The sequence below is a fragment of the Oncorhynchus nerka genome, linkage group LG18 (genome assembly GCF_034236695.1).
Source record: "Oncorhynchus nerka isolate Pitt River linkage group LG18, Oner_Uvic_2.0, whole genome shotgun sequence".
NCBI lineage: Eukaryota > Metazoa > Chordata > Actinopteri > Salmoniformes > Salmonidae > Oncorhynchus > Oncorhynchus nerka.
Window position 1 is genome coordinate 42,026,424 of NC_088413.1, and position 17,260 is coordinate 42,043,683.

The window sequence follows — 17,260 nt, forward strand, 5'->3', positions numbered from 1 at the left end:
GTCACCTGCTAAAATAATCTATTATAGCAATCTAAAAACACCAAATTTTGCCCTTGGTGGGATGAATATACAATGAAATCCATGTAAGGTACAATTCAACATTAGAAAACGGCCTTCTTGGTCCATGTGCTGAGATATAAGGGACAATTCTGTATTCTTATTCATCAGGATGACTACATATCTTACTTACTGACTTTGTCCCCATGGGGACATTTTGTTGCAGTACCATGTACACGTTTAAAATGGCGTTTAAATACAGTATAAAACAAATTGACAATACAACATTCATAACAGTTACATACCAATAAAAAGAGACTAGCCTGCTGGCCTTACTGGGTCGATAGGACCATTAGCCCGAGCTGTTTAGGAGGTATATCACACCTGGCACAAATGATTCAATCAAATGTTTTTATAAAGCCCTTCTTCACATCCGCCAATGTCACAAAGTGCTATACAGAAACACAGCCTAAAGCGCCAAACAGCAAGCAATGCAGATGTAGAAGCAAGGTGGCTAGGATCACCATGCGCAATGCTGTCTAGTTCTGTCTTTTCTGCCAGGGGGCACCCTATACCTGCACTACACCGCTGCTGTTACGACAGTGGGCGGCAGCATCGGCCTCTCCAACCCAGCTCTTTAAATTAAATGTAACTCTTGCAATAAAACTTCTGACAATCTCTTTTAAGTGTTTGAGAACCATATGCTTTTTTTCTTCTTCTTCTCTCCTCCTCATGGAGCCCATGCACATGCCATGTGATAAGTTGGATTTTGTTGGTCTTTACTTCCAAATGTCTATGTAGCTAAATAATACAAAACACAAAACAGATTAAAAAGTCTCAATTGCTTTACTGACAATAATGCAATATTAAACTAAATCTGATGTTCAGATCTACAAATGTTTTGACATATTACATGTTATCAAGGGTAGTTGTGATCCAGGAAAGTCCAGCATACTGTAGATGAGCAGCCGACATGTTGATGACACAATTTACTGTAAACGGCCAAAAGGTAATGCAGTAGCGCGGGAGTGTGCAGCGCTTCTCAAATGTAAAACGTATGCGTTTCCACACTCTCGTCCTAATAAATGTCACACTCAAGAGAATGCCCTAAAAGACTGCACTTAGGAGCATGGGAGTGAGGAGCGCAGTAGTATTGAGAAACACCCATAGTTTGTCCAAAAATAGAAGAGCCAGAGTGACCATAGGAGTTGGCAAGGCAGCACAAACAGATCTGGGACCAGGCTATTAAAGAACTCCCTTAATAATTGTAGCTGTAACGACGGGCATGCATTGTGTCTGACGGCTGACTGACATGACAGCCCATTACCAATCAATAATCATAAACGGTTCTGATTAATATGGAAGAACATCACACACACAGGTGAACACAACATAAGCTACAAATCCAAAATACAGTCCACTGCCAGCTTTACAAAGGGGTGGATATTAGCTTTACAGTGGAGATTGACAAAACAAGGTTATTTACATTTTACAGCACAATATCTTTGTAACAGGTTGGTGTTGTGAACGCGCCCCAGTATGGCCCTGTTAGGAGAAATCCGCTTGAACACCTCTCCAACTGCTAATTACTAGTGGGAAACTTGTCTATCATCCCTGAGCTCCGACTTCTCCCACATGCTGACCTCTGACGTCACCTACTAAGAATATGACCTCGATAACATACAATTTCAGCACTTAAACGCAAAAAAACATTATGTAAATAAATCTGTTTTTTGAACATTACAACTTGTTCACAAGCATGACAGCTGTACTTTTTGTTTATGGTTGACACCGCTTGTTGGCTATTAGCCAATCAGCGTTTCTCAACAAGTTCAAAACACTTGAACGCATCCAACTGGTATTTACGACTTCCCAACTGCTAATTACCACTTTTCTAGTTGGTTATGAACTCAGTATTAAAGTGGAGCTGAACTTCCTGATTTAGCCTCGGTTTCAATTCTCATCATTCAGTAAATGCAACTGAGAACAACATCTGGGTTATGGAGGCATGTTTTGATGTGGGTGTCTCTTGTGTGTGTTCGAATGAGGGAAGTGTTTGTACTTTCACTCTGACAAAACAGTACACAGTTACTCAACCTTCTAGATCACTTGAAACCATCAAACCAGAACTTGTATCTGGAAGTAGCCTAGACTAGCAAGCAAACTAGCTAGCAAGCTTCAGCTGGCTCAAAATTGGTTTGACTTTGTATATCCTATTGTTGGTGCTATTTTTCTTTTCAGTTGTTTTAAATGTACCCTTTTATTTAACTAGACAAGTCAGTTAAGAACAAATTCTTATTTACAATGACGGCCTACTCTGGCTAAACCTGGACGAAAAATGGTACATAATTTTAATATTGCGCACATTTTAGTTGCCTCAAATGCTTTCTATATATATATATATTAATTTCTACAATTTCAAAAATTGACATTAAGTAATTGAAATCTGGCAGTATTGATATTTTAAAATATTGTCCCATGTACCTTAAGTAATTCTAACTAGCCCCATAAAGATAGTCAAACCAAATTGACCATGACACTGTGCTCCAAATTGATGATTACTTGGGGGCAGGATAAAAAAATAAACCCTTCATTCCATGACACACCATTTTTTCCTAATCATCTCATAAACCTGTTATGGACGAGACTGACTTCAGGAGCGAAATGATCCCATTTCCACTTCATAGTCAATTTTGACACTAGAATAAAATGTTTGACTCATACCGATGCAACACCAGCCGTTTTTTTTAAGGATAAATTCCTTATTACGTTCAGTTGCTCTTTAATAATCCATACTGAACAACATTCACCAGGGAGGTTTAGCACCACAAGCCTTCATACATTGGTGTGAAACTTAATAAAAACCAGGCAGGCAACAAGAGATTAAACCGTCCAGTCTTGTAGAGCCAGAGCAGAGCATCATAACTCAAGTCAACATCTTTGTGCCATTGCTGATTAAAGTCCAAATGGAAACGGAGAGTCCCTGCCCCGAAGAGATTTGATCACAAGTTCCTGTATAAAAGCTTGCCAACTGCACTCATTATGAAGGTGGAAAAGAGGTTCCAGATGTACTTCTGCACAATATTTAACCATTCTAAACCATTATGGAGTAGCACGGTGGGTGGATGCACGTTCTGTCAAGGAAGACTTGGATGAAAATAAATGCGATTTCTGAGATACAAAAACAGTGAAAAGGAGATAAAACACAAGTACATATTAGATTATATGGAATATATCATACAATGAAATGCACAAAACACAAGCTGTATATAATTTGTTAAAACATGGATTAACGCACAAAGAGATTCAATAAACACTAAAGAAATGCATAGCATAAAAGTGGCAAAAAATGTGCCATTTCTACTGCACTCCATACCTAAACCACACCCAATTTAATTGGTTCATTAGGGAACGCAATGGAAAATGAGCATTTTAGATTGGACAAATTTGGATAAACCCTGCCTGTTTCAGTCTGTTCTCTTCAAAGGATAGATAATGAACACAACCCTAGTCTTGGGAGTGTACAGTAGCACCTCCAGTTCAGGAGTGCTGGTGGTGAAAGCAGAGCACTCCCGGTGAAGCAGAGGGAGAATACAGGAAGTACGACGTCGCCGGGGCGTCGCTAGGGCTCTCTGTAAGCGGCCTGCTGTAAACTCTACTGCTGCCAGGTCTAATATTCATAAAGCATGAAAGAGTAAGAGTGGTGATCTAGGATCAGTTACCCCTGCTCATGTAATCTTATTTATTATGATCTAGAAGGCAAAACTGATCGTAGATCAATACTCCTATTCTGAGGCGCTTTATAAATATGAGCTCGGGCCCCGAACCGGGCTGCTTCCCCAGCCCCGCCGCATCTCCCACGGGCGTTAGGCGGCATCTGCAGTTCCCCTCCAGCCCTCTAGGAGTCCTCCTCCTCCTCACGGTTGCCAACCACCCTCTTTCGCAAGACCTCCTCTGGGTAACCCGGCCCTCTGGCTTCGGGACGGCCCACTGGAGACGCTCTCCTCCAGACCTCCTCCTGTTCTCCATCTTCATCGTCCTCCTCATCATCCTCCTCTCCATCGGCCTCCTGCTCTTCCTCCAGCTGCTGAATAAGCCTGGCTTGTTCCATCGTCTGTTTCTCTGGAACAGGAAAGTGACAAAAGCAATGTGAATAACAGAACATGACAATAACAAATATGTTACATTATATACTCCATGCCATTGCTCCTAAATTAAAACATGTATGCACGCATGATTATGAAGCTGGGTCACAACTTAGGAAGAATACAAAAAATGTCTGTTCTCGAAAGAAATGTTTATGATAAATGATTACATGTATTCTTCCTCTATAACTTCTCTAAGAGTTCTTGCTTAATGTCGGCACATAAACAGTGCTACATACTTCGCAAAGTTGCATTTGCATGAACATGGATTCGCTGTCATCTCATACTCACTCTGGTAGTAGTTTGGAGAGTTAAATCGTCGTGATGGGAAGACAAAATCAGCTATGAACACCAGTATCTGGGAAGAGAAGGCACAAGGGAGGCTGGTGAGGTTATTGAGGAGAGCAGACTTGATGTTACTGTAAGATATTAATCTCTTGTGCCCGTTGCCTCCAATAACATCCAAAGTCATACATGTTTCCTACATTGCTCACATTTTGTATAGGTGGCCCACTATGGAGGGTATGCACATACTACTAAATAATACTTTGTCAGATGCCTTTCAGGACACCTTACATTATAAGTACATTCAAATCAAAGTGCAAGTAAAATCCATCAAACAAAGACAGAATACATAGGGATCACATATCAAGGGGTATGACTTCAACGTACCAGTCCCAGGGCTAGGCCAGAGAAGAGAGTGGCTAGTCCAAAGATGATGTACGAGCCCCACACTGGAATACCCAACTGCTCCGTCAGGTAGTTATGGCAACGCTGGATGGGAAAGGACAACAGGAACGCAATAAAAAAGGTAAGTTAAAGTCAAACCACCCTGACCATGTTTAAGAATAACATTCTCCTAAAATTGTTCACAAATCATGTGAAAATGTGTCCCAAATGGCAGCTATTCCCTATACGGGTGCCTTCAGACAGTATTCACACCCCTCAACTTTTTCCACATTTAGTTGTTATAGCCAATATGTCAAATGGATTCAATTTAGATTTTTAGTCACTGTCCTACTCAATACCCCAAAATGTCAGTGGATTTTTCTAGAGTCTATACATGAGGGTGATGGAGAGAACCCGCAGGTTGTGGAAATTCAAAATACTGCATTTTAGATAAGCCGGGGAGAACAAATACAGCCTATAGCTCAAGTGTCAAACTCAATTCAAATGGATTAAATTCACAACACCCAATAATGTCAAAGTGGAATTATGTTTTTAGAAATATGTATAAATGAAATAGAAATGAAAAGCTGAAATGTCCTTAGTCAATAAGTATTCAACCCCTAAATAAGTTCAGGAGTAAAAAAGGTGCTTAACAAGTCAAATAAGTTGCATGGAATCACTGTGTGCATTAGTGTTTAACATGATTTTTGAATGACTACCTCGTCTCTGTACCCCACACAAAATATATTATATGTAAGGTCCCTCAGTGAATTTCAAACACAGATTCAACCACAAAGACCAGGGAGGTTTTCCAATGCCACGCAAAGGGCACCTATTGGTAGAATGGTAAAAAGAAATTATAGCAGACACTGAATAGTTCCTTGAGCATGGTGAAGTTTTTAATTACACTTTGGATGGAGTATGAATACACCCCGTCACTACAAAGATACAGGCGTCCTTAACTCAGTTGCCAGAGATGAAGGAAACCGCTCAGGGATTCCACAATGGGGCCAATGTGGTGACTTTAAAAACAGTTAGAGTTTAATGGATGTGATAAGAGAAAACTGAGGATAGATCAACAACATTGTAGCTACTCCAAAATACTAACCTAATTAACAGAGTTAAAATGAAACCTGCCCAGAATACAAATATTCCAAAATATGCATCCGGTTTGCAACAAGGCCCTAAAAATAATGCTGGGAGAGAAAAAAAAAAAAAAAAAGGGGGGGAAAAAAGTGGCAGTTGAATTGGTCATGAATACTAAGTGTTATGTTTGGGGCAAATCTAATACAACATATTATGGAGTACAACTCTCCATATTTAAGCATAGTGGTGGCTGCATCATGTTATGAGTATGCTTGTAATGATAAGGACTGGAGAGTTTTTACAGGATAAAAAAAATAAACAGAATGGATCTAGGTACAGGCAAAATCCAAGAGGATAGCCTGGTTCAGTCTGTTTTCCACCAGACACTGGGTGATGAACTCACCTTTCAACAGGACAATAACCTAAAACACAAGGCCAAATCTACACTAAAGTTGCTTACCAATATCACTGAGAATGTTCTTAAGTGGCCGAGTTACAGTTCTGAATTCAATCTGCTTGAAAATCTATGGCACGACATGAAAATGTTTGTCTAGCAATGATCAACAACCAAATGGACAAATATTGTACAATCCAGGCGTGCAAAGCTCTTAAGAGATTTAACTAGAAACACTCAGAGCTGTAATCACTGCCAAAGGTTATTCTAACATGTAAATGAGATATTTCTAGATTTCATTTTCAATACATTTGTTAACATTTCTAAATACATGTTTTCACTTTGTCATTATGGGGCAGTAGGTGTAGATTGGTGAGAATTACATTTTGAATTCAGGCTGTAACACATCAAAATGTGGAACAAGTCAAGTGTTATGAATATTTTCAGACCAGAACCCTAAAGGCCTTGTTCCAAAGTGTGGTACAAATGGGTTCTAACAGCACGCAGGGAGAAGGCAACAGCAGGACTCACCCTAATGAACATTGACAACTTGAAGAGAGCTGACATTGTGTTCATCCTGCAGAGGAAGAAAAGGAATAAAATACCTTTTAGACTTTTTTAATGAGAATCTAATAATCAACAGCTAAAATAATCAACAGCTAAAAACAAAAAACTTTAACCAGGTTAAAGTGTCAGTGGCTGACAGAGGGAGAAATAAGCATGGTTTGCATCCCAAATGGCACCCCATTTCCTATATAGTGCTCTACTTTTGACCAGGGCTATGGTCAAACGTAGTGAACTATATAGGGAGTAGGGTGCCATTTGGGTCTGTTGGTTGCATGTCTAAACCTAAAACTAAGTGGCAAGTAACTACCAGGAGAGGTTGGAGTGTAGTATTTGATATTTCCTGTGGTTCTGAAGTGTAGTGTGTGTCACTGACGAGAAGAACAATGTGGTTAAGAATGAGTAAAAATAAGATGCTGTCTTCATGAGATAGCTACCATACATTTCCATGTAGTCATCTACCCCTATATCACATACTGGGTACAGGTCACTCATGTTATAGCCTTAAATATCTCAACAAACCTTTTAGACCGAAACTATAAATAGGTATGAAACATCCTTCCTCTAAAAGCAGTCACCAACCTCTGAGTCAAGAAGCAGTCAAAAAGCAATTCTTTTTTTATTTGTTATTTTACATTTTAAACATGGCTTAGAAAAAAATGTAAGCCTATTAACATAATAAAAACAGCAGCCCTTTGCTGTATTCTTTGTCAGTGCACTTGATTTAGCCACAGCTCTCGTGGTCCGGTCCGCTGTGTAGGCGGGCAAATTAAAATGGTTCAAAGGGGAACACTTTTCCAAAGCCCTTCGCACCTAGTAGGAATCAATTGCACTACCGCCAAGAACACAAGATGGAGAAAAAAAAAAAAAAAAAAAAAGTACACTAGGTTAGGCAGAAACTGCTTCTCCAATAGAAATCCCCAATCACACTTGTAGGCGATGTCATGGCGACGGATAGCTATGCTCAGAAACACGTCATCGGGTCTAACGGTCATCTCGCGCCGAACTGCACAGGCTGTCAAACCAAAAGGCACTCCTTTGATATAAAGTCGTTTAAAACCAATTCTAAAGGCCAAAAGCAGTTCGCAAGGTAGGGTCGCCACTAAAGTTAGTTATCACAGCCACAAAGTCGTAATCCCTGCCTGTTTCTAAAATGTTGCTTCTTAAAATCTGATTTTAAAACCTAACCACACCGTTAGCCTTATGACTAACCTTATATTAAGACCAAACATGATTTTACACGATAGAGCCAATTTTTACTTTGTGGCTGTGGTAACTAGTGACAACCGGAAAATAGCCTAAGCAGAAAATGACGCAATTATTCCAAAACTGCAGCTCATTGTTGGAACACAAATCACGACTTCAGCCAACCAGTCCATTTTGAATTTGTGATAAAACTATCATTTGGCAAGGAATGTAGCTTGTGTATCTCGTCAGTTAGATACGTTTTTATAACTAGGCGTTTACCTCTGTAGGCGCAGAAGTAGAGGGAGGGTGTGAGACACGGAGGGAAAGGGAATTTAGGAAACATAACTCTGATGCTTGGCTTATATACTTTTTGGTCCCTCAAATGCATATGTACAAATGGAACACTAGAGTCAAAGCAAATTAACTTGGTCTCCAAGACAAACTTTCAACCAAATAGTTACACAGTATTAGATTATTATTATTATATATATTTTTTAAAATCTCTGGTTAAAGATTGAGTTGACGTCAGTTTGAGTACTCGAGTTCTCAATTACTCATGCCCATCCCCATCTCGAGTTGACCTTTTCATTACATTTCAGAAAGATCCAAAAAGGATTTTGTTTAAGTTTCACACAGAACGACCCAGTATGGAGAAGAGACTGACGATCAAACCATCCACTCACATGAAGGAAGATGGTCCAAACCAGGAAGAAACCGGTTCAATGCCCTGCCACTTCTTCTCATCAATAAAGCTTAGGAAGTCATCTTTGGTGCGAGCCCCCTGGTACCTCCTGAACACACCATCCTTACAGCTGATTCACACACACACACAGTTATCATAGAAATCTAGCACACAATTGAAAACAGGTTAACAAGCCAATAGTGGCATTAACCACAATAAGGACAGATGTAGTTTATTTGCCTATTGCACCACTCAGCGATATGGTTATATATTTACAGTTCTACCATTGAAAATCATTTACTTTTTTATAGCAACATAGGAAGCTAGTGTCTAAACTGGGCGTAGGATCACAACAGTGGCAAAAAAAAGAGACATGAGAAAGAAACACTAACATTTTAGCTTCAGACTTTGTCTGGGAAGACATCTAACAGCCTCTCACATTCCAGTGAGGGTTATAAACTGAAATGATCACATTTACTGGTGAGGGCAGTCTACATAGTGGTTAGTTGGCATGCATCTGTGAGAAGAACAGGATATGAGACATACAGCAACTTCACGAAACGGAGAGAAAACTTACTGGTAGATGGTCGGAAGTGAAGTGATAATGAATCGTCCACTCAAACCTAAGTTGCGGGTGGGGGAAGGAGAGCAGAATGTTAGTGAATAGGACTTAATATATATAATATGACTTTCTCTGAATGACACCAACATTTTGTTCTTGACTAATATTACAGGTATACAAAAACCTGGTAATAATGGACTATAGCTAGATAGAATGACATGCATTGTCTACACTACAAAACATAGTGGGTGTTGTGGGAAACAGCCAGGGCCTTAATACAAAGCTCTCTGACCCCTCCCCGCCTAATTTATCTGTGAAAGGAGTAGGGTGCAGTTACCCATAGACAGTGATCTTGGGTCAGTTTAGCATTTTCCCTACTAATAGTTAAGGTTAGGATTGGGGGGTGGAGAGCTGATCGCAGATCTGTACCTAGGGGAAACTTAATCACGGAGCTCTGTGAAACCTGAAAAGGGAAGTAATTGACAAGCAGACGGTCGGGCAGGCAGTCAGCCAGGGAAGGAGAGTATACATACCAGGCTGTTCAGTAACATCCACTTTCGCTATGTTGACACCCATGTCCTCCCCCCAGTCGGCAAACTCATTCCACATGGGCTGGAGCTGCTGGCACGCCGGACACCAGGGGGCAAAGCTGCCGGGGAAGAGTGAATTGAGGCCAAACATTGGCATGACAATAACATTAGCTAGACCGTTTTCAAACAAAATAAGCTGACACAACTACCCAAGATTCAATGGTAGCAGTTGTCAACATGTTATGCATGATCAACATTAGCCATATCTATGATTGTAAAAAGATTTAAAAATCAGAGTTCTTCATATGGACACTGAAGCATACCTTAGCTAGGTCAACACAACCTACCCCATTCATTGAAGCTAACCACCTTTAGCTCCCATGGAGGATAGTATCTTCTGGCTGGGGAGTTTTGTTAAGAGCCCCAACGCTCGTAATGAACGTTAAAATGCATCGCTTGCGGTTCGGTTTTGGAAACATACGAAACGCATCTTTCATATTAGCGAGAAATAATTACTTCATACACACCTTTATAGGGTTCCCACATGGACACATCTCCATGTTACAGTGCTTGTTTACGAAAAACAGAGGCGGCCACCTGTGCTAATTAGCGGGCTCCAAACACCTGTGTGTAAGTAACTGGTGAAGAAGTGTAGTCCATCAACTGGAGGCACACATAGCATATGGATCTGTGCAAAACTGCTACAGTAAGGATATCTTTTTTAATTTGAAAGATTATTTTGGGCTGATATGAAAGCATAAACCTTTGAACGGTAGTGGGCTCACTTAGAAACGTCCTTGTTTTTGAAGGAAAAGCACTTTTTGTACATTAAAATAACATCAAATTGATCAGAAACAGTGTAGACATTGTTGATGTGCACCGGGGCCTCCCACTCTTTCTATTCTGGTTAGAGACAGTTTGCGCTGTTCTGTGAAGGGAGTACACAGCATTGTACGAGATCTTCAGTTTCTTGGCAATTTCTCGCAAGGAATAGCCTTTATTTCTCAGAACAAGAATAGACTGACGAGTTTCAGAAGAAAGGTATTTGTTTCTGGCCATTTTGAGACAGTAATCAAACTCACAAATGCTGATGCTCCAGATACTCAACTAGTCTAAAGAAGGCCAGTTTTATTGCTTCTTTAAATCTGCACAACAGTTTTCAGCTGTGCTAACATAATTGCAAAATGGTTTTCTAATGATCAATTAGCCTTTTAAAATTATAAACTTGGATTAGCTAACACAACGTGCCATTGGAATACAGAAGTGATGGTTTCTGATAATGGGCATCTGTATACCTATGTAGATATTTCATTCAAAATCAGCCATTTCCAGCTACAGTAGTCATTTACAACATGAACAATGTCTACATTGTACTTCTGATCAATTTGATGTTATTTTAAATGGACAAAAAAAAAAGTGATTTTCTTTCAAAAACAAGGACATTTCTAAGTGACCCCAAACTTTTGAACGATAGTGTGTTAAAAAAAATTATGTTTTGCTAGCGATGATTATTATTGATGTTTCTAAACGTTAAAATACAGTGTCGGATTTGTAGATCACATGCAGCCAACCGTGGGAGAAAGTAACAGCTGAAAATCCTACGGAGAAGGCTTTTCGAGAGCTATACATTTGAACTGTAACCTCTGCATTTCAAATAAGTCACATTTTTCAGTAAACAGAACAGCTAAAAGCAAGCTATACAGTGTTGGTTTACAATTGTATTGTTTACAAACAATGAAGTAAAACAAGCATATATATTTTAGATTTTAATGGCGTTAGCCAATTGAACTAAAGTTATATTCTTCAAGAGTCAATGGCTATATAGCTACCATTAACTTAAGTTTAAAAAAAAATTGATGTAGCAACCTCAGATTTTCTCTCAGAATTTGCTGCTTCAAGTTATAGTATACATCTCATCTCATATTTGGGAGTGTAAAAATCAAGTGTGAATAGTATGTGTGGTCTCAATGAAAAATGCAGACCGTGCTGCAATCTCTGTTGGAAATTCCAAAAATGTCATGGCATGGGGCCCCATAGATTGTTATAATGTTTGAGTCACTCAGATAGCATAACACAGCATAAGCCATAGCAAAATGTGTAGAAATGCAAGAAAATGGCTTTAAAACTGCACATTTCTCTCTGCCCCATGACAAAATTACAGGAAATTAGCTTGAAAACAGCAATTGTCTCAGTGGCCAAGAGGGGGTCTACATTTTTTTGTATGGTGCCCCCCACCCCCACTAAGTTTGCCACCTCTGCTTAAAGAAATCCTAGTGGAAACACTGCTAATTCTATGTAGACGCCTAACAACAATACTCAGTATCCAGCAGCCGAACGCGAGCTTTCCACCTCATTGGACCTGATTATCGTGTGTTACTTGAAAGCATTTCATTTAGATTCCTAGCTGCAAGCCTATGCAACAATGTCGCCAAGGCTACGATAGTTTATCAAGATCAGAACTAGGTGATTAGGTGTGGTCTGAAAATCAACACGTGCCGATTCAAGACTACAAAAAACGGGACTATTGCCGAACAACGTAGCTATATGACTAGCTAAGCAGTTAGCTTAGCATGCTTGCTAGCTGTACTTACAATTCAATCATCCATTCCCCTGCCAAGATGTCTTCCCAGTTTCCGTCAGTGATCTCTTTGAGGCTACTCGGTTTGGCCAAAGCTGGCTGCGACGTCAAGTAAATAACCAAAATTAGTGAACATGTTAGGAGAATCGATTTTGATCGCAAAGGTAAAGAAGACAACATAGCATCGCCGATTTTATAATCCAGCAAGGGCGCCATGTTTAGGTCAACTCTTCGTCGGTCGTTGCTAGTTACCACAGTCACAAAGTCATAATTATGGCTAAACCCAGCCTATTTATACAATTTATCTTCTTAAAATCAGATTTGATCCTAACCTTAACCACACTGCTAACATTATGTCTAACGCTAAACTAAAAATTTAAAAAAATTGTTCACGATATTTTGACTTTGTGGCTGTGGTAACTAGTGGCAACCCTCTACTTTTTATTTTTTTGCATTACACGAATATTGTACAAACCAATTTAGAAACCGGGTGGTTCGAGCCCTGAATGCTGATTGGCTGACAGCCGTGGTATAGCAGATCGTATACCACGGGTATGACAAAACATTTATTTTTACTGCTCTAATTACATTGACAACCAGTTTATAATAGCAATAGCCATGGTATATTGGCCATATAACACAACCCCTCAGACCTTATTGCTTAAATATGTCACACATAACAACAAAAAAAGCCAACATAAAAACATTCTACATAAAACAAGAGACAAAAAATCCACATATATTACGCTATGGACAAGTCACATTTTGACAAATACTGTAGGCACATCTTTGATCATTTGATATTTATATATGTTAGGGATGTTATATAATATTGTAAATCAATTAGATAAATATATATATTTTAAATTACCCATGAACTTACCCATGAACATGTTTCCCAATAAAATGTTAAAATGTACAATATATTGGCAGTCACTGTGCGTGTATGTACAATAAACAACAATATCACATTTGGTAATGCTTATAGGTTTACTCGACTTATCACTAATATATATGTTAATATCTGTCCAAAATATTTCACTATGCAAACAATCAAAAAATAAATGCTCTATTGTCTCGTTTTCTAACTCATAAAAGCTACATTCACTTTCTACATGAATACATATTTAGAAATAAGACAATTACAAAGATAACATCTGTGAAGGATCTTGTAAGAGACGTATCTTACTTTATCAGTTATCAAATATTTATGTGGATTAGTCCACGCTCGCTGCCATTTCACATCAAATGAAGATGTGCATTGGAAAATTCCAGCAAGGGTAAACGTCCTGTTAATAATTTCTCTGACTAAATTGTTATTACATTTCTTATCTAATATATTGATTGCCATTCATTTCTACACTATCACTTTAACATTGACAATTCTTTAATGTCACATTAAAATTCACGATGGGTGGGTTTTTAATTTCGTAGTTTAGAACTGTTTTCCAATGCTAAATATTTGAGTTTGTTGCATAGTCCGCTGCCACTTTTGGTCACGCGGCAAGCAAATAACGTGTTGCCTTCAAGACCTCAACGTCGTAAAATCATCCGTCCATGCTTTATCTATACCACTAGCAGGTGGCACTGTCCGTCTTTGAGCGTGAAATCACAAGCTCTGCTGGCCAGCTTCTGCGTAGCAACCTAGCTGTGCCAAAAGCCCTGGTCAATTCAATTCAAAATGTATTTGTCACATGCGCCGAATACAACAGGTGTGGACCTTAAAATGCTTACTTTACAAGCCCTTAACCAACAATGCACTTTTAAGAAAAATACCCCCAAAAATAGGAAATACAAGTAACAAATGATTAAAGAGCAGCAGTAAAATAACAATAGCGAGGCTATATACAGGGGGTACCGGTACAGAGTCAATGTGCGGGGACACTGGTTAGTCAAGGTAATTGAGGTAATATGTACATGTAGGTAGAATTATTAAAGTGACTATTCATAGATAATAACAAAGAGTAGTAGCAACATAAAAGGGGGGACAATGCAAATAGTCTGGGTAGCCATTTTATTAGATGTTCAGGAATCTTATGGCTTGGGGGTAGAAGCTGTTTAGAAGCCTCTTGGACCTAGACTTTGTGCTCCAGTACCACTTGCAGTGCCGTAGCAGAGAGAATAGTCTATGACTAGGGTGGCTGGAGTGTGACCATTTTTAGGGCCTTCCTCTGACACCGTCTGGTATAGAGGTCCTGGATGGCAGGAAGCTTCGCCCCAGCGATGTACTGGGCCGTACGCACTACACTCTGTACTGCCATACCAGGCAGTGATGCAACCTGCAACCCATCAGGACGCTCTCGATGGTGCAGCTGTAGAACCTTTTGAGGATCTGAGGACCCATGCTATATCTTTTCAGTCTCCTGAGGGGAATAGGTTTTGTTGTGCCCTCTTCACGACTGTCTTGGTGTGCTTGGACCATGTTAGTTTGTTGGTGATGTGGAAACCAAGGAACTTGAAGCTCTCAACCTGCTCCAATACAGCCCTGCCAATGAAAATGGGGGCGTGCTCGTTCCTCCTTTTCCTGTACTCCACAATCCTCTCCTTTGTCTTGATCACGTTGAGGGAGAGGTTGTTGTCCTGGCACCACACCGTCAGGTCTCTGACCTCCTCCTTATAGGCTGTCTCATAATTTTGGTGATCAGGCCTACCACTGTTGTGTCATCGGCAAACTTAATGATGGTGTTGGAGTCGTGCCTGACCGTGCAGTCATGTGTGAACAGGGAGTACAGGAAGGAACTGAGCACGCACCCCTGAGGGGCCCCCGTGGTGAGGATCAGCTTGGCAAATGTGTTGTTACCTACCCTTAATACCTGGGGCCTGGCCCGTCAGGAAGTCCTGGATCCAGTTGCAGAGGGAGGTGTTTAGTCCCAGGGTCCTTAGCTTAGTGATGAGCTTTGAGGGTACTATGGCGTTGAACGCTGAGCTGTAGTCAATGAATAGCATTCTCACATAGGTGTTCCTTTTGTCCAGGTGTGAAAGGGCAGTGTGGAGTGCAATAGAGATTGCATCATCTGTGGATCTGTTGGGGCGGTATGTGAATTGGAGTGGGTCTAGGGTTTCTGGGATAATGGTGTTGATGTGAGCCATGATCAAAGCACTTCATGGCACTTCATGGCTACAGACGTGAGTGCTACGGGTCGGTAGTCACTTAGGCAGGTTACCTTAGTATTCTTTGGCACAGGGACTTTGGTGGTCTGCTTGAAACATGTTGGTATTACAGACTCAGACAGGGAGAGGTTGAAAATGTCAGTAAAGACACTTGCCAGTTGGTCAGCACATGCTCGGAGTACATGTCCTGGTAATCCGTCTGGCCCTGCGCCCTTGTGAGTGTTGACTTGTTTAAAGGTCTTACTCACATCTGCTCCGGAGAGCATGATCACACAGGCGTCCGGAATGCATGTTTCAGTGTTACTTGCCTTGAAGCGAGCATAGAAGTTATTTAGCTAGTTTGGTAGGCTCGTGTCATTGGGCAGCTCTCGGTTGTGCTTCCCTTTGTAGTGTGTAATAGTTTGCCAGCCCTGACACATCCAAAAAGTGTCGGAGCCGGTGTAGTACGATTCGATCTTAGTCCTGTATTGATGCTTTGCCTGTTTTATGGTTTGTCGTAGGGCATAGCGGGATTTCTTGTAAGCTTCCGGGTTAGAGTCCCACTCCTTGAAACCGGCAGCTCTACCCTTTAGCTCAGTGCAAATGTTGCCTGTAATCCATGGCTTCTGGTTGGGTATATACAGTACGTACAGTCACTGTGGGGACGACTTCATCGATGCACTCATTGATGAAGCCAGTGACTGAAGTGATGAACTACTTAATGCCATCGGAAGAATCCCAGATCATATTCCAGCCGGTGCTAGCAAAACATTCCTGTAGCTTAGCATCTGCTTCATCTGACCACTTTTTAAATTGACCTAGTCACTGGTGCTTCCTGCATTAATTTTAGTTTGTAAGCAGGTATCAGGAAAGCCTAGAACGGCCCCCAAAATTATAATTGGACGGCCCTTTTTGGGCTCTATAATGTGTTTATTTGATAATTTGAACATCTTGGCCATGTTCTGTTATAATCTCCACCCGGCACAGCCAGAAGAGGACTGTGGCCACCCCTCATAGCCTGCTTCCTCTCTAGGTTTCTTCCTAGGTTTTGGCCTTTCTAGGGAGTTTTCCCTAGCCACCGTGCTTCTACACCTGTATTGCTTGCTGTTTGGGGTTTTAGGCATGGTTTCTGTACAGCACTTTGATATATCAGCTGATGTAAGAAGGGCTATATAAATGGATTTGATTTTGATTTGATTTATTATGATCATATTCGTTCACCAGTGTGAATTATTGAAAACTTTCGATACAAATCAAGATATTTCTTTAAATAATGATCCATTCTTACTACTACACTTTTCATCACACAGGATCACGTGCTGACAAAGACCAATCACGAGCCAGCACTACGAGGAGGCTCGCACCCTCATGCACGATCTTTGCACGTGCAGCAAAGTGGGTGTGGTGTGCTATCCAGAATCTGATGACAGAGCTGAGTGAATGATTCTGTAAAATCGAGATTGAGGGGCTGACCGGTTTCTAAGGGGCTAACAGAATGACAGAGCTGAGAACAGAGGATGGAGATGGAGGATAGCTCTAATACTATGTTTGAAATATCCATTTAGTATGCAATTATAATTGAATACTTTTTGAATTCCAAATTACATTGTATGTCTGAGGTTATTTTTTATGACGACAAAATGATTGCATAAATGATAAAGATAGTCTACAATCATATAAAAATACAGAATCGAGAGAAAATAATTGTATAATTTATATATAATTGATATATGTTTTCATCATGGGGTAAACTGAATTGTGATCAGTTGTCTTGA

The 17,260-nt window shown here is 40.2% G+C and overlaps 1 protein-coding gene across 1 annotated transcript; it reads right to left on the bottom strand.

Annotated features, from left to right (window-relative positions):
• Positions 1 to 824: 824 nt before the first annotated feature.
• Positions 825 to 12,663, bottom strand: LOC115145896 (thioredoxin-related transmembrane protein 1-like). The gene is made up of 8 exons (XM_029687530.2): positions 12,409 to 12,663; positions 9,821 to 9,936; positions 9,303 to 9,348; positions 8,727 to 8,855; positions 6,823 to 6,868; positions 4,815 to 4,916; positions 4,434 to 4,500; positions 825 to 4,119 (listed from the first exon to the last, which is right to left on the bottom strand). Exons 1-8 carry the CDS (start codon positions 12,609 to 12,611, stop codon positions 3,896 to 3,898), a joined length of 933 nt encoding a protein of 310 aa, XP_029543390.1. The 5' UTR covers positions 12,612 to 12,663; the 3' UTR covers positions 825 to 3,895.
• Between the last annotated feature and the right edge of the window lie 4,597 nt (positions 12,664 to 17,260).